Source organism: Balaenoptera musculus, chromosome 16, assembly GCF_009873245.2.
Source record: "Balaenoptera musculus isolate JJ_BM4_2016_0621 chromosome 16, mBalMus1.pri.v3, whole genome shotgun sequence".
Lineage (NCBI taxonomy): Eukaryota > Metazoa > Chordata > Mammalia > Artiodactyla > Balaenopteridae > Balaenoptera > Balaenoptera musculus.
The window spans coordinates 37,134,934-37,161,909 of NC_045800.1; the positions used below are offsets into that span (position 1 = coordinate 37,134,934).

Here is a 26,976-nt window from a genome sequence, read left to right on the forward strand (position 1 = left end):
AGTTCAGATATTGGTTCAAAGTGCTAGTCACCTATAATAAATGAAAAGCTTTGAAGATTAATTCCAGTCTAGTGCCCAGTCTGGTCATTCTTTGGGATTTGGCCAAAGCAGATATACTGATAGCTACTATGCTTTACCAAATATGTGGAGGGGCAGGAAAACGCCCATCTTGACCAAACTGCAATCATAGCAATTACATCTGCAGTGATGGTTGTAGGCGGAGATCAAATATGTAAAGTACAGTACTTTTATCTTGCTCCAAAGTAGTGAAGACGACCAAGATTAGGGAAGCTGGGCAGCTGGGAAGTGAAGCACAATTTGGTATGGTGGATTATAGTAACCAGAGCATCACGTTCATGGTTTCCTCCTTCTGGCTGAGATTCGAGACTCAGATCAGTGAGAATATTCAGAATACGGACTACGACTTTGCAAAAACTGGTATAATTGGATCAAGTGATGAACAAACCTCTGAAAGCCATAGGGACAAAAAATAACAGGCTTGTGTAACATACTACCAATAATATCTTACTAAATTTCTTTGAAGTTGTTCCCTTAACTTTAATATAAAGTCTTTATTTCTCTTGAATGCTACTGAAGACGAAAAAAACTGCAACCAAAAGGAGAACTCAGCAGTATACATCCTCTTTCCATTTTTAGATATACAACATTTGGCTTTCTTCTGTTATGCTTTTAAATAGTATTTATCGGGCTTCCCTGGTGGCGCAGTGGTTAAGAATCCACCTGCCAATGCAGGGGACACGGGTTCGAGCCCTGGTCCGGGAAGATCCCACATGCCGCGGAGCAACTAAGCCCGTGCGCCACAACTACTGAGCCTGCACTCTAGAGCCCGCGAGCCATAACTACTGAAGCCTGCGCGCCTAGAGCCCATGTTCTGCAACAAGAGAAGCCACCGCAACGAGAAGCCTGTGCACCGCAAAGAAGAGTAGCCCCCACTCGCCGCAACTAGAGAAAGCCTGCGCACAGCAACAAAGACCCAACAGAGCCAAAAATAAATAAAATAAATTAATTTAAATAGTATTTATCATCAGCTTTTGATAAGCATTTGCTAAACTGACTTGTAATCACAAATCAGGTATAACTTTACACAAGAAAAAAATAAAAATTTAAACTTATAAAACACATAAATTAGAAAGTGATTACCCTGAGTATTAACACTTATTATTTCCTTTACAAAAGGCTTCACAACAAGATTCCTCTAATGATCTCCCCTAGGGCATTTAGAATTAATTCAACTTGTCTTATATTCCATTTTGAATTCCATCTACAGATTTTCAAACTGTCCCCCAAATCTGCTATCAACCACTTCATCAAGTGGAATTATTAATACCTGTATTCTAAAGTGAGCTTTAATAAAATGCTTCAATTATAATTCTATTACTTTTAAGTCACCATACCTTACAGTTCTTTGTCAAAATATGCCTCCAAAACATTTTCCAAAGTATGATCTCTTGCCACAATAAAGAACGAGTGCAGTTACTCTACAGGGAAAAAAATTTTTTTTTTCTTTTAAATATCATGCTAGAAGCCAAAATCTTTTACTTGGTATTGTCCATCTTTCTAATTTTTGCTATTCTAGTCTCCATAGAATGGTACCTCCTTGCAGTTTTTTTTTTTTAAATCCTTTTTCCCAGCTTTTTATTGAGGTAAAGTTTCATACAATAAAATTCATTCATTTCAAAGACAATTTTATTTTTAGAAATTGCATACAGAATACAAAACAATCAAGGCATAGAATATAGCCATTTCCCCAAGAAGTTTCCTCATGTCCTCAGATCCCATCTCTTGACCGCAGCCTCAAGGCAATCACTGATCTTCCTTCTCTCACTGCAGTTTTCCTTCTACTTGTGGCTTTAATTTGCCTTCCCATGATAACCAATAACCTTGAGTATCTTTTCATATGTATAGTGACAATATACAATATACATACAGTATACTGATCACTGCCTGTATCTTCTTTAGTGGAGCACCTATTTAAGTCTTTTACCAGATTTTTGTTGGGTTGGTTGTGTTCTCACTACAATTTTAAGAGTTTTTAATATATTTTTATATATACGTGCTCTGCCTGTACATAATCCAATATTTTCTCCAGGTCAGCGGCTTATCTGCAACCTGTTGTATTTCTCAAGACTTTGCTGGTTTTCCTATCAAAATTTTCTCTTTATTGTTGGTTTTTAGTAGTTTGACTATGATTTTCCTAGGTGTACTATTCTTTGGATTTATCTTAATTGGAGTTTACAGTGCTTCAAAGCCAATGTTTCCTCATAAAATTTGTAAAATGTTTGGCCGTTATTTCTTCAAGTATATTTTTCTGCCCTATTTTCATTCTTTTAGCCTTCTGGATCTCCAATTACACCTGTTAATCCATTTGATATTGTTCCATAGGACTCTCAGGCTCTGTTCTTTCTCCAATCTCCCTTCTTATCCTCAGATTGGACAATTTTAATTGATCTGTTTTCAAGTTCACTGATACTTTCTTCTGACCCCTCTAATCTGCTGTTAAATCTATCCAGATTGTTTACATCAGTTATTTGTTTTAAAAATTCCACTTGTTTTCTCTATACTTTCCATCTCTCTGCTGAGATTCCGTTTGCCTTACTCATTGAGATAGCATTTCCTTTAAATCTGAAGATGCGCACAACAGCTGCTTGAAAGTTTCTGCAAAATTCAACAGTTGTGCCATGTCAAGGTTTATTTTCACGTTTTTTTCTTTACCATGGGACTCATTTTCCTGTTTCTTTCCATATATACTAATTTTTGACTGTATGTCACACATTATAAAAGATATGTTAAAGAGAATCTGTGCTATATCTTCCTCTGAAGTGTTGATTTTTGTTCCAGTAGGCATTTTGATTACTGACTGATTGCTTTCAACTTATGCAGACTTGGTTTTATGCTTTGTTAGTGTGGAAAGCCCAAGGTATTTCTCAAGCCCTTCCAATTTGTCAAACTCTGTCTCCTTTGCAGATGTTGTTGAGGCTTGATATCAGTCTACATTCTGGGATGTAGACACTTGTTTACAGTATGAGAGCTGAAACAAGAAGCCAGTGTAATCTTGTTCAACCTTAGCTGGGAACATTCATGTTGGGTGACTCCAGTTTTTTGCCACTCTGGGGATGTCTGAGAATGACTACAAAAGTGCCTAGGTACTGATTTGGGGGTGACAAATAAATTTTAGCAAATAAGCAAATTTGTTATCATGTAATCTGTGAATAATGAGGATCAATTATATATATATACATGTGTGTGTGTATATATATATATATATATTTTTTTTTTAGCATGAAACCATGTAGCATAATAAAAACATGTTCATGCTTGAAGAGGTTTCAGTTTTAAATTAACTATTTTGATGGAAATTTTCCCCAAACACATACATAAGCGTCTCCTAAACAAGACACCAAAGATAACTTTTATTCCTGTCTCAGGGGCATGATTATAGTAAACAATGCTAAAATCCAATGAAACCTTAAAGGTTTCAGATGCATAAATGTGTGCTCTTAAAAAGCCCCAGCTGGCAACAACTCTTGAGGCCTCTGCTTTGTTTTTTGTTTCTTGTTGGTATTTTTTTAAACCAAAGCTTAATATACGTTAGCTGTGTGATCTTGAAAAAGTAAATTTTATGGGTCTCAGTTTTCTCATCTATAAAATGAGGAAAGTGTATTTCTAAGGTCTCTCCAGGTCTAAAATTCTGTCTTCCCTAGATAACAGTATTATTTTTTGGCCTCTAGATGTTATCGCCTCTTCCCTTCTAACTTTTTGCTTCTAATCTTCTGTGTCCTGGAAAAATCAGAAAACCAACTCTATTCAATTATTTAAAAATAAAAGGCATTCTAATTAAAGGCCTGAGATCTTTTCTAAATTATGTATATACATATTTTAGCAACTAGAAGACCTGTACACACTTACTCCCTGAATCTTAGCTATAATCCAAACAGATATGTAAAATTACCTGTGTTTCCTAACAGATACAGTAAAAGCAATTCCTAAAACACTGTGAAATATAAGTAAACCAAATATCTGACCTGCGATATCTATGTATAGAAAACCAAACAAAAAATAACAGCATCTTTCCTAGGCTCCTCACTGGTCCCATGCCTGGGATAACAGGAAAATACACACAGTTTGAAAAGAAGCTATTATTTAAAAGCCTTAGAAAAGTAGACAAGCAAACTTACTGTTGACTTATTTTCTTTATTGAATTAAAATTACACTACTATAAAATAGCAATGTACATACAGAGGGATTTGCTGTATCATAGTATATACAATTGTCTTTAAAAAGTCAGGATGCAAGTTACAGTGATTATGAATATAAATTTTATATTAAAACATTCTCCATAAGTGATTTATTTGACTGTTTTGGTTCGAAGTCGTCGTTTGAGAATCTGATGATCACTTTCTTTCACTTTATGGTCCATCAAAATCTGAAATTAACAATTTCACAATTTTTTATAAATAAAAATAAAAATGAAAGCTTACTTACAATTAATAAGCTATGTTCATGTTCTTAATAATTGAAATAAGTACATGACAGTACTTTTTGTCCTCCTGGACTGCAGATATACAATCTTCTATAAAAAAGCATGCCTAAGGTAGTAGATTTTATAAAAGATTCTTTCAACACTACCTAATTCTGGAATTAAAATAATCCACACTTTTACTGAATTCATAGCTTGGAATAATTACTAAAATATTTGGAGACAAGTGCCTCAAATAATTTTTAGGAAATGATTTTTTGCAGTATCAAGTACATAACTTAGAAAGTAGAAACAGCATTATTTTGCAACTAAGAAAAGAAATAACTTCAGCCAAGGGAGAAAATTATGTACTTATCAGACAGATGGATAAAAGTAACCAAGAGAACAGTACTTCCAAAAGCATGTCCTAAAGATCCTAATTCTTTACTACTTGCTTCAAGTGTCTATCTTATATCTGATAGCTACTGTTGCAAAAGGTCTCTCCTGATTTTTCTTGACCATTTTCTGTTGAAGACTTTTTCTTTAATTCCTTTTCTATCTTTACTTCCATCCACTAGGCAGATGCAAGCATGATAGAAAATTAGAACTTTCCCTGTAATAGAACAGCCTGTTCTGAGTAAGGAGAATGAGTCATAGAGTCAGGGTGACAAACTATAGTCTTTTCTTAAGAAAACCTGGAAGCCTTAGAGGGAAAGTGGGAGGAAATGACTGAATGTCAATTCTATATTTTTAGCAGGCAGACTTAGGCCCAGATTTGTACAACTCTTGTGATAAAGATAATTAAGAAAAACAGATGTTAGAAGCCAATAAATTATTAAATAGTGATATTTCTATTGATGGAATTAAAATTCCTCTTATGAGTTTATAAATGCAGATGCATGTGACACTTGTATACATTAATTCAGCATTTATATTCAATTACTATAAATTTAACACATCCAGTACCAAAAGTACATTTAAAGCGTGTTTTAAGAGATATGGTCTACAGAATAAAAGTTCAAACCATTATATAATTCAAATTGTTATCAATACTTCAGAATTAAAAAGAACATAAACAGTTTTACTTTTAAGAAAACTTAAATAGTAGCTTACCACTTGGCCAGATATATCAATAGGAGATGAAATTTCATTTGTGTATAATTTCCGTTTGGCCCGTTTTGGTCGAGACACATTTTCTTTACTTACTTCTACATTTGAGAGCTTTGAAGAGCTTATTGTTTCAATTATCTTCTTTGCTATGAAAAAAATACATTAGTTAAATCTTGAAATAATTTTCTAACTGCAAATATTTGAAATCCTTAATAAAGAACCATATTAAAAAGAAAAGCACTGCAATTTATAAATGGTAAAAGGACACGAATAGAAAACTCACAAAGAAAAAAATTAAATGCCTAATAAACACACACATTAATGATCAACAGCAAAAATAAAAGGGCAAATAAATAAAATATCACTTCACTAATGTTCAACATATTGAAAAGGTTTGGTAAATTATAGTACAACCAGTAAAACTCAGGCATCTTTAATGACCTGGAAGAGGTTTATACTACATTAAGGAAAAGATCAGGATACGTATATACTGGACCATGAATCACTAAGAACAATAAGGTGGTAGAGCTAGTTCAGTACTCACATGTAAAGACGTCCACAATGAATACTAAGTAAAAGTAACTTGTAACTGTGAGCCCTTTACTTCTAATTAACAAACGCGTGCACATGCACACATAGAGTAAAAGAAACCAAATTGTTAACAGTTGATTGCTTCTGGTAAGTTGAATAGGAATTTTCAAATTTCTTACTTTGTACATATGCTTTATTTTTTTAATAGACACATATTGATTTTAACAGAAAACATACTTTCATTTGGAAAACTTCTGGATAGAAAATCCATGTACATATGATATCAACTATATATTTTTTTTAAATAGAAAACACATTTAAGGAAATATGCTGAACTGAGGTCTACTTGTCAAGGGCTGAGCTGAGCCTGAGAGCTGAGCCGCCAGTTGTCAGAGTGGCTAATTAAGACAACAAGTCAAAATGAAAGTTAAAGCCTTTAACCACTTAACTGCAATTGAATAAGCAAGAGGCTAAAAATCTGAGAAAGCGCCACCTCCCACCGCCCTTCTACATTCCCGCATGGAATAATGCACAGCCTGGGTCAGGTGCATCAGCACGGAAGTTAGGGTGACCTTATCGCCAAGTGAGCCCTAAACAAAAGGCTCTTGCACTTGCAGTTTTATGGACCTTGGTGCTGGAGACCAGGGGGGAGGGCTAGGAGTGGAAAAGTAGAGTCAGAGTGGAAAAAAGTGTCTTCAAGTTTCCCTCCACTTCCCCGTCATAACGTCTTTGGCAGAGATGCCTGAGGACGTTCTCTACTGAAGGCCCCCAATTAATAGGATACAAATGAAGGCCCCTAGGCTAGGAATGCAGACATGTGTAAGAGTATGGCTGGCAAGAGACCTGGGTCCTTGACTAACTCCCTTCACAGACTGCGAGGCATTGGCTGTGTATCAAGTTTGATGTAGGGACGGTAGCTTTCCCTCATGAGACCTAACACGTAAAACCTTTTTAATTGCCTAAGGTCAGCCTGAAACAAATCACACATAGGATTTTGGCCTGGAGCTTCGAAATTCCTCACTACTGTGTGCCAACCACTATACTAAGAGCTGAGGATGTAAACTAGACAGACGTTTTGCACTTGTAGAGCTTATATTCTACTGGAAAAGATAATAAGAAAACAAAAAATTATATAGTTTAAATAATTCATTTTGCACTTTGAAAAGATCACTCTGGCTTCCATGTACTGAATGGATAAGAGATAGACAAAAGGGATAAACTGGGAAACCAGCAGTTACTGAGTAATGGATTAACAGTAGTTAACAGAGCAGCAGAATTTTAAGCACTAATCTCTGTTTTCTTCTTTTCTCCCTTTATTTCCAAGTGATCAACAACAGACATGTACTGCAGTTACAATCCCAAACAGGGATACTTTATATTACTAGAAATAAGTTTTTAAAAATATCACACCGGGTATATAGGTAGGGAAGCCGTTAAGGAGCTGAGTCAGGGAGTCATTACCAGGTGGGTACCTCCCTCTCCTTGAAAACATATCTCTTTTTAATATATAAGCAACGGTCAACATAATTTAAATAAAATACAGAAGCATCTAAAATAACAAGTCCCACCTCTCCAAATTTAGACATTTAACAGTTTGCTGTTTGTCTCTCCAGATATTTTCTATGCTTATACAAACTATACCTTTCAAAGAATGTGTATATTTTTTGAAAAATATATACAAATGGGTCTAAGTCTGAAGTTCCCAAACTGTGTACCAAGACATGCTGCAGCAAATCCACAAGAGCAGCTCAGAATATTTTAAATTTTTGAGGAAAACAGTGACATTCAGTAACTCAGGGTAGTTCAGTTTCAAAACGCTATCACATTACCTTCCTTCTGATGATGACATATTTTGGCAACCTGGATTTTCAGGAGCTGAATTTTCAGTGATTGTTTGGCCTTAAGTATTAACGGATGGGACTATTAGGTGTTTCTTTGAGTGCATGGACACAATGAAAAAAATTACTGAGACATTAAGGGCACTGTGAACCAAGAAAGTTTGGGAAGCTCTGTGGTTAAGCTTTTACAGAAAGTATTTTTACACAACCAATCTGACTAAATTCAACTGGCCCTGCTTTCAGTCCCTTTCCCTCCTCATTCTCCCCACCTCTAGTCTCCAATTTATCCTATTGCTACCATTCAGGTACTCTAATGAAAACTCACTCCTTCCTGCCCCCTTCCTCCCAATAATCTCTCCACATTCTAGATGCCAGATGCATATTGCTACCTGTAATTGCCTGCACATTCCCTACACTTTCCTGGTACTCTATTTGTGTTAAAACTGTTCCCTCTGGTAGATGTGTATATAAATATATATTTATGTATACGTGTATAGAGAGAATATATATCTTAGCACATATTAATACAAAAGTATTAGTATGTCTACATTATATTATAAAGAAAAAAGCATTAAGCAACTAAACTCAATACGTATTTATAGAAATATATGCTTTTGATATATATGATTAGGTAATGTTTATACATGCAGAGAAAAAAACAGTAGAAGAATATATACCATAATACTAACAGTGGTTATCTCTAGGAGGTATAATCTTCCAACATGTCAACACCCAGGTTAAATCCCATCTCTTGTATAAAATCTTCCCATAGCCCCCAAACAAACAGCTCTCTTCCTCCAATACTACCATGCACTTTCCTTGTATCTCTACAACTATTACATTAAGTAGCCTGCTCTGCATCAATTACTTAAATACAGATCTTTCTCTTCCATTACACAGTGAACACCAAGGCATATCATCCTTTCATGTTTCCTCCCTAAATACCTAACATAAGACACTGTCTATTGGAAAAATAATAGTCACTGTTGTTGAGTTTATACACCAATCAGATATTAGAAAACACCATATATCTAACGTAAAAGGTCATTTAATTAATATTCTGCAAACCTTTTGATTGAAGAATAGTTGGAGAATGTTGTAAGAAATCTCCAAATTTCTGTAGCGTTCCTTCTTTTTTCTTAGCAGGCACGTTTATACTAATTGTGGATGCCTGACTCCGTAAAGAATAGGTTTTCTTAGATGATGGGCGTGTGGAAACCTAATAAACAAATATTTCTTGTTATTGTTGATGAGGAATGTTAGAAGGAAACAGTTATAGCCATAGTTGAATTAAAGAGGCCAGGCACAGGTTATGAATTCTCAGGCAGGGAACTTGGGATTAAGAATATAAGGAGAGGGATGAAAGGGCCAGAGAATGAGTGTGATAGAATGATAAGTCAGAGGTGAACACATCAAGGGGTACCTGCCACTTGCCAAAGGCCAAAGGTTATATACTCTGAGCTGAATTAGATGAATAGAAAATGAAAGAGAAATAATTTATAACTGGACAAAACCCAACTTCTGAATAATTATTACTAATCAAATTTGACATTTTTATTTTCATCTTCTACTTTATAAATGTAAGTTATGAAAATGGTCAATTTTGGACAAATTAGAAGACAAACCTTTTGTTCCTTTTTGACAGAAGAATTTCTATGCTCAGAAACAGGGGACTTCAAATTAGTTCTGGGTGTAGTATTCTTCTTATTTTCAAATTTCACAAAGTCCTAAAAATAATGAATTTCAGCACTGATTAATTTCTTTTTTTTTTTTTTTTTTTGATTAATTTCTTGACAGTGTTTTTTTTCTCTCTCTAGACTCCAGGGGAGGAAAAAAAAAGAACAAAAGCAAACTAACAAACAAACAACAACAAAACAAGAAAATGGTTCTTAAACAGGGGCAATTCTGACCCCAGGGGACATTGGCATTGTCTGAAGATATTTTTGGTTGTCACTGCTGGGGATAAGGGGCAGGTTTAATGGAAACTAGTGGGCAGAGGCCAGGAATACTGCTAAAAACTCCTTAAAATGTATAGGGCATTGAACTCTCCCAAACAAAGAAATATCTGGCTGAAAACGTCAACCATGCTGAAGCTAAGAAACCCTGACTGAAGGTACAATGTTTTTTGCCAGCTTCATTGAAATATTACTCATATATAACATATGTAAGTTTAAGCGCACAGCATGATGATGTAATACATGTTTTTATTGCAAAATGATTGAAGGTATGAATTTTTCACATGCATCATGATGAAATTACATTAGTTAAATGAAGGGATAACATCTTTTATTTGAACCCCATCTTGACAATACAACATAGCAATATATTTATCTACCCTTTTCCCAACTCCCAAATCATGCTGAGCATGACCTCTAACTGATGCTTAGTGACACTGAAAACAAAACAAAAATCTGCAGTATAAGCACAGGTAAAATGTGAAGGTTAAGAAACACAATCTGTTTTTGCTACTAAAAAGGCATGACATCTTACTCGTCTTTTCCCCACTTAATCTTACTTAAGACAAAGTCTTTTGTAGTACATTAACTGAACTGAACTTGTGCAAATACTAATCGTACTAAAGATTATAAGCATAAAAGGAAAAAAAAAAAAAGGCAAGAACAGAAGCAGAGAGATCATGACTGAACCTCAGAATTCAAGTTACCAAGTAAAGTCTTAAGGATCACAAGAAGAAGATTTCCTAAAAGAGGAAAGACAGATAGATGGTAATCAGGGGAAGCAAAGGAAGAAAGATTGTAACTCCATCGTACTTGTAGTGTTCAATAAAGAGCTCTTTGGAGTCTTCACTAGATTAGAATATAGCACTGTATAAATTATTTTCCTCAGGACTTTACAACACTCAGTTTATTACAGCAGTGAAGAGCTAGCAAAATCAGTTAAAACTTTTAAGTTTCTACATGGTTACCCTACAACAATCTGTGTATCTATTCTGAAATTGGGAGTATATGCCGGCAGTAAAATGAATAAAATAATTTTATCTTAACCCTGAGTATAAAACCAATTTTTCCTTTTCCTTTGAAAAAAATGAATCAAGTCAACATAGATGTTAGTCACCATGTTAACAAAGATGATGAAATTAAACTACTTAGTACAGTTGACCCTCGAACAAAACAGGTTTGAAATGAATGAGTCTGCTTATACACTGATTTTTTTCAATAGTAAATACTACATTACTACATGATCTGTAGATGGTTGAATCCGTGGATGAGGAACCTCACATACTGAGGGCCGACTGTAAGTTACACAAGATTTTTCTGTGCAGCGGCTGGCACCTAACCCTCATGTCGTTCAAGGGTCAACTGTATCTTAATGGTATCTAAAGTGTACTAAATATAAATTAAATAAATATAGAATAAAAGGTAACTAAGGCTCTCCAAAACAATCGCTAAAGGTGTTCTATGTGTAGAAGGAAATATGCTAAATAATGTTCATTCAGCAAATGTATTACCTGACAGAGAGCCTCAGGAGTACGGCTAATATTATTTCTGCTCTTCCACCAACTTGAAAATATACTACTCTTTAAAGGAGTGAAAAAGACAAGTTGGAAAAAAAGTTATTGTGCTAGAGAGTTTATAATTATAGTTTTAAACATAAATATTTCTGTTAACATAAATATTGCCATTTATTATGTATCTACCACATGTGGAACAAAAGCAAAACACTTTAAACATATTATATCTAATTCTTTATTTCCAAAAGGAGGAAAGTGAAGATCGGAAAGTTTATGTGACTGGCTAGAATAGAAGGTTTGGTAACCCCACGATCAGAAAGTTGCAGCAGGAAGAAGTAAATCGTTCTTGGCCTATCACTAAATCGAGACCCAAATTTTAATACTGGCTCATAGAAAAAGAATTTCTCTTCTGAAACCTACTATGATCATAGAGACCTAAGATTTTAGTTAAATGACAAAGATTATATTCAAGCAAGTTAGTCGTTTCAGTTTCTCTAATTCCTTTTATCAACCCCTTTTCTCTTCCACTGGAGGGAAAGTGACTACGTTTGAACAGGACTGGTATATTGAAATAGCTCACTACTAAAATTCACCACCATTTGACCTGTCATAGCTTCACTAAAAGAAGGAATAATCTATATATTTTAAAATCTATAAGCTTTTTGTTTGAGGACTATTCACCACAGTAATATTCTTAAAACAGTATTAAATATACCATAAACTATGATTTTGGTCTCTAATAGCAGTGCTTATGAATAGGAGGGCAATGTAACAGAACTTAACTATATATTATCACTGAGCTTAATAATAATAAGGTTTACTTGTTTAATTCACTTAATAGTTAAGTATTTACCTCCTCAATTTCATTACTCTTCCTCTTCCGGGCCTTGGGAATCTTAACCGTCACTGGTGAGGTACAACCCAGGTGTTTCACTGCCATTTTGTTTGGCTGTAAAGGTGTAAATTGAATCTCTAACTCAGGTTTTGGAAATCGAGAACTTTGATTATTTTCTGTTGACACTTCACAGGAGTCAAGGACTACAGATCCATCCTACAACAGAATTTAAAAGGAAAACAAATCTTATTTGCAGAATATGAATTTCTAAATTGCCAAAAATTAACTCTCTCAAATACCTATTAAAAACAATAAATTGGAAAAGATAAAAAGTTTGCTGGATCAAATTTGCTGCAGCAAGGACAGAAAGACTGAGTTATCATCTACTTTCTCCAGGTTTATACATGGTATGTTAAAATTGAGAGAAACTTAGAGATCAGTATTTCCCAAACCTGTGTCATCATAAGAATTATCTAGAGAAACTGTTTAAAAGATTCTTGGACCCTACCACAAACCTACTAAATCAGAACTCTCCAAGGAAAGAGCCAAGGATTTTTAATAAGCACCCTAGTTACGGTAAACTAAAGTTTGCTGTAAATTCTTTACTGTTCTTCCCATTGAGAGATAAGAGTCTCATTCCCCTTCCTTGAATTGGGGCTGGCCTTAATGGCTTCCATGACTAATAGCATGTGGTGGAAGTAACATGATTCTTCTGAAGCCTTGTAAGGAATGGCTTGTGTTATTTGCCCAGATCAAAATGCCTTTCTCTTCCCATTCTCTGCTTGGTAAACTTCTATTCACCTTCAAGACCCAGTACGATGTTACTTTTTCTAATCCACGTCCACAACCACTCAGGCAAAATTCATCATATCCTCCTCATCAGTGTTCCTTCTTAGCAGTCTCTTTATAGCACTTAGTCCATAAGGTGAAACAACATAGTCATTAAATACCTGTCTTATTAGACTTCTTACTCCTTGAGGATGGCGATCATATCTTACTTATGTCTTTCTCCCCAGTGCAAGGTTCCCAACAATGAATGCTCCCAATAAATGTGTTTTTAAAATAAATATTTAAAAAGTAATTTTATTTTCAAAAAGTGACATAGTATTTTTATCTATTTCATAGGCAATCTGAGAAACTACGTTAGCCAACGCAAGTCACAGAACCCTAAGCCCACTTCAAACTAAGGAAACTCATTGTGAGGTTATTGGGATTTGGTGGTAAAGTTATAAAATGGGTAAAATTTCCAAAAAATACTATCTACTAGAATGCTTATTAAATGGACTGCTTATGAGGGAAAATAGTCATCCATGTTTTATCTTTTGTGGGATTTCCTATTTCTGACCATCAAATTTGTTTATGATCAAAGACCTGTTTGAGATCAGTATCATTTTGAGGGGAAATTAATACCATTTGGGGATCAAATTTCCCCAAAAGAATTGCATCTCCCCTCAAAAGCCTTCAGTTTTCCTTTCCATAGCCAAGAGCACACACAGCTAACCGTACAGCAAGATACCTACAACAACTGATTAAATTATACTTGCAAGTGTTTTTTAGTAATTAATGGTCATTGGTAAAGAGGGTTAAAAAGTGGACTGCGTTATCAAATACCCACCTCTACTTCATCCCTGGAAATTTCAAAACTTGTTGACTGAGGTTCAGTTTCAACCTTGCCAGGATCCATTGAACTCATATTTCTGGTCTGGATATCCATGGTCTGTTTTTCCTAAAGTAAGGAAATATTAAAGCAACAAGCCACCGTAACCGAATATACATTAAAATACTTCACCTAAAGAATATAATATCAAGATTTGGGTGAATTAAATAGTGGAAGTAATTAAAGACTTCTTCAACGACCAACTAACTCTCCTTCTTCTCTTTCATCCTCAGAGAGTTAGGAAAGGCTGGGCAACTTTCCAGCCTCTTCTGAATCTGATCTAAAGAGAAATTTGAAAGATTACTTTCAACTTCCAAGGTGTTTTACATATATTCTCTCATTTTACTTTCACTGCAACTCTGAGATTTGGCAAGAATTGTTATTCCTACCTTCCAGATGAAGAAATAGAGGGAAATTAAATAACATGACCACTGTCTGTACTGAGTTGGAGCTTGAACACCCAAAATCACTTTGATAACACAATTTTCAAAAACTAGAGGTGTCTTAGGAATGCAACTATAGCATTAGCGTAGAAAAGACCATACTGATAACTAAATCTTTCCTTGCTGCACACTCTTCATCCCACTTAATCAGTCATAGGGTATGCTCTATTCCTAAGCCCTACTTAAGGGATCTATAAAAAAAATCTGAATACATTTTTAAACTTGATAAATTCCAACGTGCACCTTCTAATCACTACCATCAAAATCAAAAGTCAAATACATCTCTTATGTCACCTACCTATAATTGTCAAATAAAAAAGATCCTATAGCATTCATAATGGGGAAAGCAACTAGCATGTACTGACTTCCACTGTGGTAATAACTGTGCTAATTGTTTTACAAATGCTCTCGGTTAATTTTCACAGTTCTATTAGAAAGACATCATCATCTCTGTTTTAAAGTTTGCAAATGTTAAGTAATTTTCCTAAAGGTCCCAAAAACACACTGACAGCAGTTGATACCTAGTTTTTCTAACTTTCTATTCTGTGCAATTTATACCACATGCTAATACCTCTGTTTTGAGCAGTCTTTCTCTTAGAATCATGAAGTCTTTTGATGTAAGAGACATATACACATAAACACATTTAATTTTATTATTGTCTGAAGGCTGTAGAACAGCAGATTTTCAAATGCAGATTATTTACTCTGGAAAGACTAGCTTCAGATCTACCCTGATTCAATTTACCTGGGAAATAGCTATCTGTGAAATGCAATACTTTCTTTATCTAGGGTTCCTAGCCCCAATGCAATATTACAAAAGTAGCTCCTGGGAATTCCCTGGTGGTCCAGTGGTTAGGACTCGGTGCTCTCACTGCCAGGGCCCGGGTTCGATCCCTGGTCGGGGAACTAAGATCCCTGCAAGCTGTGTGGTGCAGCCAGAGGAGGGGGGAAAAAAAAAGTAGCTCCTGAATGACTCACATCTCCTCACCATTGTGCTTATTTTCAAAAACAATTTGTATCTTTATCATAAATTTAGGATGGGTTCAAGTATTTAAATATCACCAAGCATTCAGGCTGAGTCACATTTCCACATTTTAAAGGCAGATTAGGGACTAAATCATCAGTTGTTTATTTTCTAATTATTCTATCTGAGAGATATGACTGAAATATTGGAGAAAGTACTATTTCTCAATTAGTCATTGATGAGTCAACCATAATGATAAACTCTGAAAACTCAAAATTCATGACAAATATCCAAATAATTTTTTCAAACTATGACTCCCCACTGATCTACTTACATTTTTATTCTTTAAAAGTTAATCAATTAAATAATTTTGAAAACTTCCTATGTTTAATTTAAAAAGGCATAGAAAGAACATGATTCTACTGACTGTTTCAGAAGTTTCTGATGTGATCTTTTTTAATTGTTCAATTTCACTATCTTTCTGTATGTTACTGGAGATCAGTGCTTTCAGCTGTATTTCTAAAGCTGCAACCAGTTGATCGCGTTCTTCCCGCCACTGTTGGAGGTTACCATCTTTCTCAGCCAATTGTGCTTTAAGCATTTCCTAAACAGAATATGGACAAAATATTAAAGTAAACCTTGCAAAATTATGAATCTAAGAATTTTTTGAAGTTATTATAAATAACACAATACATACAACTGTGAACAGGATATATAACAAATTATGTAGTCAAGTCTCGATAAAATATTTACTTATAAAGCCAAATACATAATACCTTTATATACCTTAAATGTCCACACTGGGCACTTCTTTCAATAAAAAATTACCACTTTTAAACTAATTCTAGCATTCCCCTCAATATTTGAGAAATGAGATGGTAAAATTACAATAAAACAAATGACAAAACTAGTAGCAACAAACAGAGAAATGAAAATTAAAAATAACATTTTCACTGGGTTCAAAAATCATAAAATAGTTAGTGGTAAATTAAAGAAAATATGTGCAAGACCTAAACATGACAAACTACAAAACATTGCTGAAAGAAATAAAAGAACACTTAAATAAACAAAGAGAGAATCTGTGTTCAAGGATCAAAAGATTCAATATTAAGATGCCAGGTCTCCCCCAAAAGATCTATAGGGTCAAAGCAACTTCAAAATCCAAGCAAGTGTGCATGTGTGTGTGTGTGTGTGTGTGTTGATAGAAATGAAAAAGCTGACTCTTAAAAATAATATGAAAATACAAATGACGTAACAGTCAAAATTATGTTGAAAATGAAGAACAAAGTAGGAGCAATCACACTACATCATTTCAAGCCTACTATAATAATAATAATCAAGACCGTGATATTGGCGTAAGGATACATAGACATCAGAAAGCAGAGGATAGGGTCCACAAATGTTAGGGTCAACTGATATTCTATAAAAATGCCAAAGAATTTCAATGGAGGAAAGGACAGTCTTTTCAACAAAGAGTGATGGAACAACTGAATAGCCAAATGGAAAAAAAGAAAAAACCTTAATCGTAATCTCACACAATGTATGAAAGTTAACGCTTGGACAACTGATTTATGACAAAAGTTGCAGAGCAGTACAAAAGAAACAGTTTCTTCAATACGTACTACCAGGTCGATCGTTAATACACATTTACAATGACAACAACAGCTTTTACCCCATCTCACTACAACACAAAAATTAATTCTAGGGTTTACTTTTCATATGAAAGGTAAAACCCCAAACCTTTCAGGAATAATGTAAGAAAACATCTTCATGCCCTTGAGGTTCATAAAGGAAAAGATTGGGAAAATGAATTAAAATACCTAAGAATTTCTGTTCTAAAAAGGCAACAAGAGAGTAAAAAGGTAAACCAGAGATTGAAAGAAGGTAACTGCAACACACTCCTCTCCAGAAAGTATAAGGAACTCCTATAAAAAAAAAAAAGATAGTCCAATAGAAGATAAGCAAGGGGACTTGGATTGGCAGAGCCAATAAACTAAACATCCAACAATACTAGCTGGAGTACAAACGGATACAACTATTTTGAAAATCAGTCTGTCATTCTACTAGAGTTCCACATATGTTTACCCTATCAACTAGCAATTCTATTCTTGGCTATATAGGCAATAGAAATGCATGCACATGTGCACTAGGAGAAATATATAAAAATGTTAACAGGAGATCTTACGCATTAACAGCCCAAAACAGGAAACAATCCACATACACTGAACTTTAAATTGAATAGACTGAGGTATACTTATACACTGAAATATTCAGCAATGAAAACAGACTAACTCCAGCTGCCTGCAACAGTATAGATGATCCTCACAAACATGATACTGAGTGAAAGAAGCCAGACACAAAAAATGCATTCTGTATATTTATATGTTTTCATTTATATAAAATTCATAAATGAGCAGAACTAAAGTTTAACATTAAAAGATAGAACAGTTATTACCATTCAGAAGAGGGTTCTATTTCTTAAACTCGGTGGTAGTTAATTGGGGGCTGGCTTTATAATAATAATTCATTGAATTATATGTTTGTTTTGTTTACTTACTGTGTTATGTATGTTACAATTTAAAAAGCTTTTAAAAAAATCAACAATTTATTTCTTAAATATCATAGACACATATCCTAGGTATGATTGTAAAGAAATATATGGGAGAAAGGAGAAAGCTAGCTTTCTCTAGGATTAAAAACTCAAAGGAGGTTTACTTGCTGGCATTGCTGCTAGAGGGACTACTGATTAGGAAAGGAAAGTAGGCCCATTCCTGGGTTGGAGGTAGAGTGACTATGACAGCCAACAGCTTTGATTTCACTTCTTGCCTCTTATTACTGTCCAGGAAGGTCGGATGGGCTGTGGACAGAAACAGAACCAGCAGGAACATTTCCTGTTAAGATAAATGCAGCATTACAATCTTGCTCAACCCAACACTTCCTGAAAGTACCTCCAGTCATGTGGAGTTCTCACATGAAGTGAAATATATTGCCATCTCATTGCTGTAGTAATGACAAGTACTAGTCTCACATAACTTGTCACATGACAGAGAGAGTCAAGACTCTAAGGAAACACAACAACTAAATGGAACGTAGTATCCTAGATTAGATCCTATATCCAGAAAAAACAGTGGGAAAGCTGGTGAAATTCTAGTAAGGTCCATAAGTCAGCTAACAGTACTATAATAATATTGATTTGTTGGTTTTGATCATTGTACTGTTGTTAGGTAAGATCTAACATCAGAAGTTGGGTGAAATTCTCTGTACTAGTTTTGCAACTTTTCTGGAAATAAAATGATTTCAAAATAAAAAGGTAAAACATTTTTAAAAATCATTGGAAAAAAATCATCCATAACTTATTGAAAATTGACATTCCTGTTGGTACAGGAAAGTTTAGCTGATATAAGTAAAATTCTGTCATTAACAAAGGAAATTGCCAATAGATGACAACGTGATACTGCCACTTTACTATTACCGTAAATAGAGAACTAGTTTTTCATTTAAAAGTAATGTTAATGTATTACTCAACAGCTTTCCTAGGATCAATGATGACTTTAAACTTCTTTTTTCTGATTGTCAAACAGACTAAGTTGTCGATTTAAATAGGAGGAAAAAAGACAAGCTAAGATAGAATCACTTAAGAACTAGAGCCAGTCAATGTAAAACTGAAAGTTATTTCTACCTATAGTCTTCTAGAAACTATTGAGTTGACTTAAAAAAAAAGACCTGGTAAAATCAGCTTATGAGGTAAAATATAAACACCATGTTAGTAGAATCTACAGTTCAAAATGTAAATGTTTTACAATACAGTAGGGATAACCCTGTGGCAGTCAAAAGAAGAGATTTTTAAGTTCTGAATCTAAATATTGAGATATAATTATTTTCCCAACAATAAGAACTTCAAGATAAAATGGGCTAGAAAAGTCATCTTACAAACAGACAAACTGCCTTTGAAAAAAAAGAAACAAAAAACAAAACCACACAACCATGTAGATACTGATAAGAATATAAGAATCCCAGGGAAAAATTTAAGAAACCACAGAAAGCAGGCGAAATACATAGAAGAGAAAGTATAATTGTTACCAACCATTTCATTTTGTTGCTTCAAACAATGCTCTCTGTCTTCAGCATATTTTTTCATCTCTTTGTTTCGTAGATTCTCAGCTTCTTTCGCTTGAGTGAGAAGCATCATGTTTTCTTCTAACCATTTTTTTCTATCAGCTTTATATTTCTGTTCAGATTCCTATATGTATAAATAGCATAAGTAACTATCATATGCTTCAAAAGCAGTTAATAAATCTGTATTTATAACATTTCCATGTAATCCAGCACTTTTCATTTCACCTCTTCAAAAAGTTAAAAACAAGTGTTTTTCTTTAAATAATGACAAGATTTGAGTTTATTTCAGATTATCAAAAGAACATTGTTGGTTTGCTTTCCTAAATAGTTATTTCGTTTATAAACTTTATTTTGCTATAAAGTGCATTTGAAGACTTTCCATCAACAGTGAGCTTAAGAAGACACAATTGAAATTTCTCAAAGAGTTACAGAGAACCAAGCCTTCTTAAATGCCAGATTTAAAAAAAAAATTGATTTACGGTAGTCATTTCTAATTGTATGGTTCCAAAAATAAAATTTTCCTGGGTATACAGGATGCCAAATAAAGAATAACTTGTGAGGGCTTCCCTGGTGGCGCAGTGGTTGAGAGTCTGCCTGCCAATGCAGGGCACACGGGTTCGAGCTCCGGTCCGGGAAGATCCCACATGCCGCGGAGCAACTGGGCCCGTGAGCCACAATTGCTGAGCCTGCGCGTCTGGAGCCTGTGCTCCGCAACAAGAGAGGCCGCGATAGTGAGAGGCCCGCGCACCGCGATGAAGAGTGGCCCCTGCTTGCCGCAAATAGAGAAAGCCCTCGCAAAGAAACGAAGACCCAACACAGCCATAAATAAATTAAATAAATAGATAATTTAAAAAAAAAAAAAAAAAAAGGTCAGTTTAAAAAAAAAAAAAAAAAAAAGAATAACTTGTGCAACAGGGCAAACATTTATTAGTTTAAGGAACATTGGGAACAGCTGGACAGAAAATAGAGTTGATCAGTAAATTTCAAAGAGGTTTCCATAGATCCTTTGGGTTCAAAAATGTCTAATTTATACATTCAAAATTCAAGTAGGGCTTCCCTGGTGGCACAGTGGTTGAGAATCTGCCTGCCAATGCAGGGGACATGGGTTCGAGCCCTGGTCTGGGAAGATCCCACACGCAGCCGAGCAACTAGGCCCGTGAGCCGCAGCTACTGAGCCTGCGCGTCTGGAGCTTGTGCTCCGCAACAAGAGAGGCCGCGATAGTGAGAGGCCCGCACACCGCGATGAAGAGTGGCCCCCGCTTGCTGCAACTAGAGAAAGCCCTTGCACAGAAACGAAGACCCAACACAGCCAAAAATAAAGAAATAAATAAATAAAATTTTAAAAAGCTAATTCTAAAAAAAAAAAAAAAAATTCAAGTAAAACTTCATTTGAAACAAAAACAGTAATATCACATTAAAAGCTATGTATTTAAAAATCCCGTTTATTATCTAAGATATGTGATCACATTATTTTAGAACAACGTAGAACATACCGGTATTCCTTAATATGAACATTCTCAATGTAATTAATGTTATTTTTTTCATAATTAATGGAGTGGAAAGGGTAAATTCTAAAGTATATAATTAATAGTTACAAAAGAAAGTAACTGATTTCTTTTGTATTTGTTCAGTATCTGATTATATACAGCCTGAATTTAAGAAAATAATTTAGATGCAGTCTTTTCAAAATCACTGTTAAGTTTTCTTCGATCCCAAAACTACAGTTGGATTGCAACTTCTAATAAATAAAATGCACAAAATTTTACGTAGTATTTTTAAGTCCCATTAAAAAAATATTTCCCCCATATGCTGTATTCTATACATAGTATGTGAAAGCTAAACATGGAAAAACATATAAACACAAAACAGAATATCTTCTCTGTAGTAGTATAGTTTCAAATGTATTCCAGTGTTCATTCAACTCTATTCTTTTCCAGCTTAATAATTAAGTTTACAATAGTCAAAATAATTTTCCAAAGAGTCATCTTCTCCACAGCAGTATTTGATGAGTTAGAAGTTTAAAGCATAGAAAAATAGGTACAAAGACATAAGAAGTGATGATTTAAAAATTAAATATGTAAAACTGAAGACCCAACCACTGCATTTTCATTGGCACTTCCTTAGCTTGTATCTTGGGAATTTCTTCCCTGTGTCACTTGAGTGTATACTGAAAAATTATATATTAACATTTCCCAGCTATTGGTTCATCCATATCTAAATTAATTATAAAATATTTACTAAATTATCCTTTTATGAGAAATATAATGAATATATATAAAGATACAATTACATATATAGATAAAAATCATACCTGTAACTCATCTTGAAGTTTACTGAGCTTTATATTAAGTATATCTGTGTCATCCTCAAGTTCTTTATTTGACCTTTGATTGCTTTTGGTTTCCAAATCTTTGCATTTTTCCTTCCATTTTTCCAATTCTGATTTGAAAACATAAAATTATTTTTAAAGTACATGCAAAAGTTATACCACATAGAGCTATATGTGGCATGGGATACAGACAAGAATCAGCAGAGCCCAGAAGCAGAAGTACACAGACCAAGATAGAACCGAGACCATTCTAAGAGCTTACCAAATTCTTAGAGAAGAACTACAAAAACGTCTCAATAACCCACTGAATAGTGTTCTGAGTATACAGTATAAATGCATGCCAATATATAGGAAACTTCATGTTCTCAAAAATTAAAAACAAAAACAACCCACTGATGATATTCTGAAGGATAGAGTCAGAGTATTTATTGAGATAAACATATAAGATGATACCAGTTGCTATACAGAGGTGACACTCAGTTGAAAGCTTATTCTTAACATCTGGGGAACACTGCAAGCTATTGTCCAGTTATTATGAAAGTGTCCTTATTCCTTCTCTGACTTAGGTACAACAATTTTCATCATAATGAAAAATGACAAGTGACAGGATGTTCCAAAAACACACCAAATACTTTTTCATTATGAATTATTATAAACACTAAACTATGTTTAAAAAGGAAAGAAATCTAGGAAAATAAAGAAAATATAAGAGTATGCTTTGAGATATTTAAGCAATCTTGTTTCACCTGCGGCCAGTCTTTCAGTTTCCTTTAATTTAGCCTCAAGCACTTGATCTTGTTCTACTTGAGTTTGTTCTTGTTCTTCTAGGGTCATTCGCATGTCTTCAATTATTTTCTCTTTAACGCTTAGATCTAAAAATTTGGAAAGAACATTTTAGAAATTACTAACATCTACATCTAGATATCCAATTTTTCTTTTGAGTTCTTCTAAAATTAAAATACACTTTTATTAACTATAATAGAATATGAGTTCCACATAGACAGAAACTTTGTCCTGTTCACTGCTATATTTTCAATGTCTAGAACAGTACTGGCATATATGAAGGATCAAATAAATAACTGATGTACAGATGGATGCTTGGATGAATGCAAGAATAAATGGATGGAAAAGGAATCTTTTCAGATAAAACTAACAATTTTCAATATAATTAAACTATTAATAAAAATAATAAAAACTATTATTTTACTGCACTTCGCTTTATTGTGCTTCACACATACTGTGTTTTTTACAAATTGAAGGTTTGTGGCAACCCTGCATTAAGCAAGTCTATCAGTGCCATTTTCTAACGGCATTTGCTCACTTCCTGCCTCTGTATCACATTTTAGTAATTCTTGCAATAATTCAAACTGTTTCATTATTGTTGTATTTGTTACAGTGATCTATGATCACTGATCTTTACGTTACTCCTGTGATTGTTTTGGGACACTATGAACTACACCCATGTAAGACAGCAAGCTTAATCCATAAACACTGTGTGTGCCGTGACTGCTCCAATGACCAGCTGTGCCCCGTCTCTCCCTCTCCTCGGGCCTCCCTGTTCCCTGAGACACAACAATATGGAAATTAGTCTAATCAGTAACACTACAGTGAACTCTAAGCGTTCAAGTGAAAGGAAGAGTCACACGTCTCTCACTTTAAATCAAAAGCTAGAAATGAAAGGATTAAGCTAAGTTTAGTAAGGAAGGCATGTCAAAAGCCGCGACTGGCCAAAAGCTAGCCCTCTTGCACCAAACAGCCAAGTTGTGAATGCAAAGTAAAGTTCCTGAAGAGACTTTAAAGTGCTACTCTAGTGAATACTCAAATGATAAGAAAGCAAAACAGAATTATTGCTGATATGGAGAAAGTTTCAGTGGCCTGGATAGAAGATCAAAACCAACCACAACATCCCCTTAAGCCACAGCCTAATCTAGAGCAAGGCCCTAATTCTCTCCAATTCTACGAAGGCTGAGAGAGGTAAGGAAGCTGCAGAAGAAAAGTTTCAAGCTAGCAGAGGTTAGTTCATGAGGTTTAAGGAAAGAAGCTGTCTTCAAGACATAAAAGTGCAAGGTGAAGCAGCCAAGTGCTAATGTAGAAGCTGCAGCAAGTTATCCAGGAGATGTGACTGAACTGCTGCAATTTCATGATAAAACCTGAACAGATGACGAGTTGCTTCTTATGGATGAACAAGGAAAGTGGTTTCTTGAGACGGAATCCTGGTGAAGACTGTTGAAATGACAACAAAGGATTCAGAATATAGCATAAACTGAGTTGATAAAGCAGTGGCAGAGTCTGAGAGGTCTGACCCCAATTTTGAAAGAAATTCTACTGTGGGTAAAATGCTATCAAACAGCAGTGCATGCTACAGAGAAATTGTTCATGAAAGGAAGAGTCAACTGATGCGGCAAATCTCATTGTCTTACTTTAAGAAACTGCCGCAGCCACCCCAACCTTCAGCTCCCGCCGCCCTGATCAGTCAGCAGCCTTCAGCATCGAGGCCAGGCCCCGCCTCCACCAGCAAAAAGATTACAACTCCCTGAAGGCTCAGGTGATGGTTAGCATTTTTTAGCAATAAAGTATTTTTTATTAGGTATGAGCACTGTTTTTTTAGACATAATACTATTGCACACTTAACAGACCACAGTATAGTGTGAACATAACTTTTATAGGCACTGGAAAACCAAAAAAAAATTGCGACTTGCTTCACTATGATCTGCACTTTATTGTGGTGGTCTGGAACCGAATATGAAACATCTCTGAGGTATGCCCGTACTAATAACACAGATCTTGGGATTTAGAGAAAACATTATTTGTCAAAACACTTATTTTTAGTGTTAATATTCTCAAACCAAAACTAAAACTTTTACCTCCTAAAAACAATACATTCTCAATCCCAAATTTAATTTTTAAATCTCAAGTAATTATTTTTTCTAGAAAAATTTTCAAAGCCAAATATTTACTCCTAGTGTTTTTAAAACCAGCTCATTAGGAATAACTGTACTATTATAACCTTACCAAAACTGTTTCCGGCCCTTGAAAAATGACTACAATAATGGCTTATACACAAGTCTATTCTAATCCTGCCTGATAGAAAGAGATAAGGAGGAACAATTGGCTTATCATCTCTGGTGATAGACACATAGTAGCAGGGCTCACTTCTGACACCTCTTACCAAGACTGCTATGAATGTCAGAGGTGATGAATATATAAATGCATAACTCAAACTCAGGGTACTAAAAGTGACCAAAAAAATGACACAAATATCAAAAGATGGCTCCCTTAAAAATACTTAGTATAAAGTAAGCCTAAAACAAAACAATGAGAAAAAATTTTAACGAGTAATTTTCAGTATTTCTGTTCATTGATGTAAGCTGCCAGGAGAGCTAATGAAACAGAATTCCTCTTTAGGATTAAAGGAGTACTGGTATTCTATCTAAAACTTTTTCTTTCAAAAAGCATGATTTGCAAATATATTCAGATTATACAATTAATTATAATTTTATTCAAAGAATCTGTTCCTTTTACACCCTATCTTTTGCTCTAAATTAGAGGGTTCAAAAGAAGGAGTTTAAGTATCTAGATAGCAATCAGTAAAGCCCCAGGACACCAATGTTAACTTCGCTAATGGCTATCCACCTATTATTTGAAAGGTAGGAACAGTAAAAGAAACAAGAGCATTATTATATCAGTCACTGCCTCCAATAACTTGCATTTTATCTCAGGAAAGAATCCAGAAATATGCAACAAATAAAACAGAAAATAAAGCAACATAAAGACAGGAATGAGATATCTCATCAAAGCTATCTAAAGATATCTATGAACTATCATAGCTAAATAAATGCCTGGCAAATGAACAAGCAATCAAGTGTTTAACATTCAGGGGAGAGGATCACTGAAAGCTATATAAAGAAATGACACACAAATGTCATGTAAAACTCTGGATTAGAAATACTCAGTGACTGGGAATTCCCTGGCGGTCCAGTGGTTAGGACACGGCACTCCCACTGCCAGGGCCCCAGGTTCGATCCCTGGTTGGGGAACTAAGATCCCGCAAGCCGCTCGGTGTGGCCAAAAACAATAAAAAAAATACTCAGTGATAGTTCAAATTTATTTCAGAATACCAGTATACCAGATGTACACAAGTACAAAAGATTGAGACCATGTGATACCTTGTTTCACTTATCACACTGGTTATAAGTTTAAAGTGTGATAACACCTAATACTGGCAAAAATGTGGGGAAATGGGCACTCTATACACTATTATTGAAAATATAAACTGGTATAATGACTTTGGGGAGCAGTTTAGCAAAATTCATCAAAATTTTAAATAGAACATTTGGGCCAACAATTACACTGCTAGGAATTTCCCATACAAATATATTTACATGTGTACCCAAAGACTTTCATACAAATATATTCATGTTACTGTCTGTAACAAAAACTAATGTCTGAAATAACCAAAAAAATTTTTTTGTTAATAAAAGGGGTCATATTACTGGAGAGTAGATTAGAAGATATGTTGATTGTTACTCCCTGTGAATATGACCTTACTTGGAAACAGAGGCTTTGCAGATGTAATCAAGTTAAGAATAAGGTCATACTGGATTAGAGTAGGCCCTAAATCCAATAAGACTGGTGTCCTTATAAGAAGAGGGAAATTTGGACAGAGACAGATAGGGTGAAGACACAGACAGATTCAGAGGGAAGATGTCCATGTTAAGACAGAGGCAGAGATTGGAGTTATCGCAGAAGTGTGAATGGGGAGTGATCGCTAATGGGTACAGGGTTTCTTTCTAGGGTGATGAAAATGTTCTGGAATTAGGTAGTGGTAGTGGTTGTACGAGCTTGTGAATTTACTAAAATCCACCATACTGTACACTTTTAAAGGGTACATTTTATGGTATGTATATCTCCATCTTAAAAAATTAATAAGATAGCTAAGTGAATGGCATTCAGTATTTAAATAGAAACGTAGAAGCCAGCAAAAGCCTCAAGAGCTGAAAATGAGCTTTTTTGTTTGTCAGGGAATGTCTCATACATAGTTAAAATCACAAGAGTGAATGAACTCTCAAGAGAGGAAACAAAAAGAAAAAAAATGATGATGGCTTAATCAGGAGATTTGTCAAAGTGGCTGAGGCTCATTCTGAGAGAAAGGCAGTAACCCAAAGAATAGACCACAAAAGCCAAGGTAAGAGTTTCAAAAGGGGGCA

General features: G+C 34.7%; 1 protein-coding gene across 7 annotated transcripts in view; it reads right to left on the reverse strand.

Annotated features, from left to right (window-relative positions):
- Nucleotides 1-4,196: 4,196 nt before the first annotated feature.
- Nucleotides 4,197-26,976, reverse strand: part of KIF20B (kinesin family member 20B) — a 75,786-nt gene continuing 53,006 nt past the window's right edge. For all 7 annotated transcript variants that reach the window (XM_036829692.1, XM_036829693.1, XM_036829694.1 and 4 more), the window contains 10 exons: nt 22,516-22,641; nt 21,752-21,879; nt 19,409-19,564; nt 15,752-15,928; nt 13,876-13,986; nt 12,279-12,476; nt 9,582-9,683; nt 9,025-9,175; nt 5,591-5,733; nt 4,197-4,444 (listed from right to left, as the gene is read on the reverse strand). In XM_036829692.1, the coding sequence (XP_036685587.1) occupies nt 4,367-4,444; nt 5,591-5,733; nt 9,025-9,175; nt 9,582-9,683; nt 12,279-12,476; nt 13,876-13,986; nt 15,752-15,928; nt 19,409-19,564; nt 21,752-21,879; nt 22,516-22,641 (1,370 nt within the window). In that variant the 3' untranslated portion in view covers nt 4,197-4,366. The remainder of the gene's footprint in view (nt 4,445-5,590; nt 5,734-9,024; nt 9,176-9,581; nt 9,684-12,278; nt 12,477-13,875; nt 13,987-15,751; nt 15,929-19,408; nt 19,565-21,751; nt 21,880-22,515; nt 22,642-26,976) is intronic.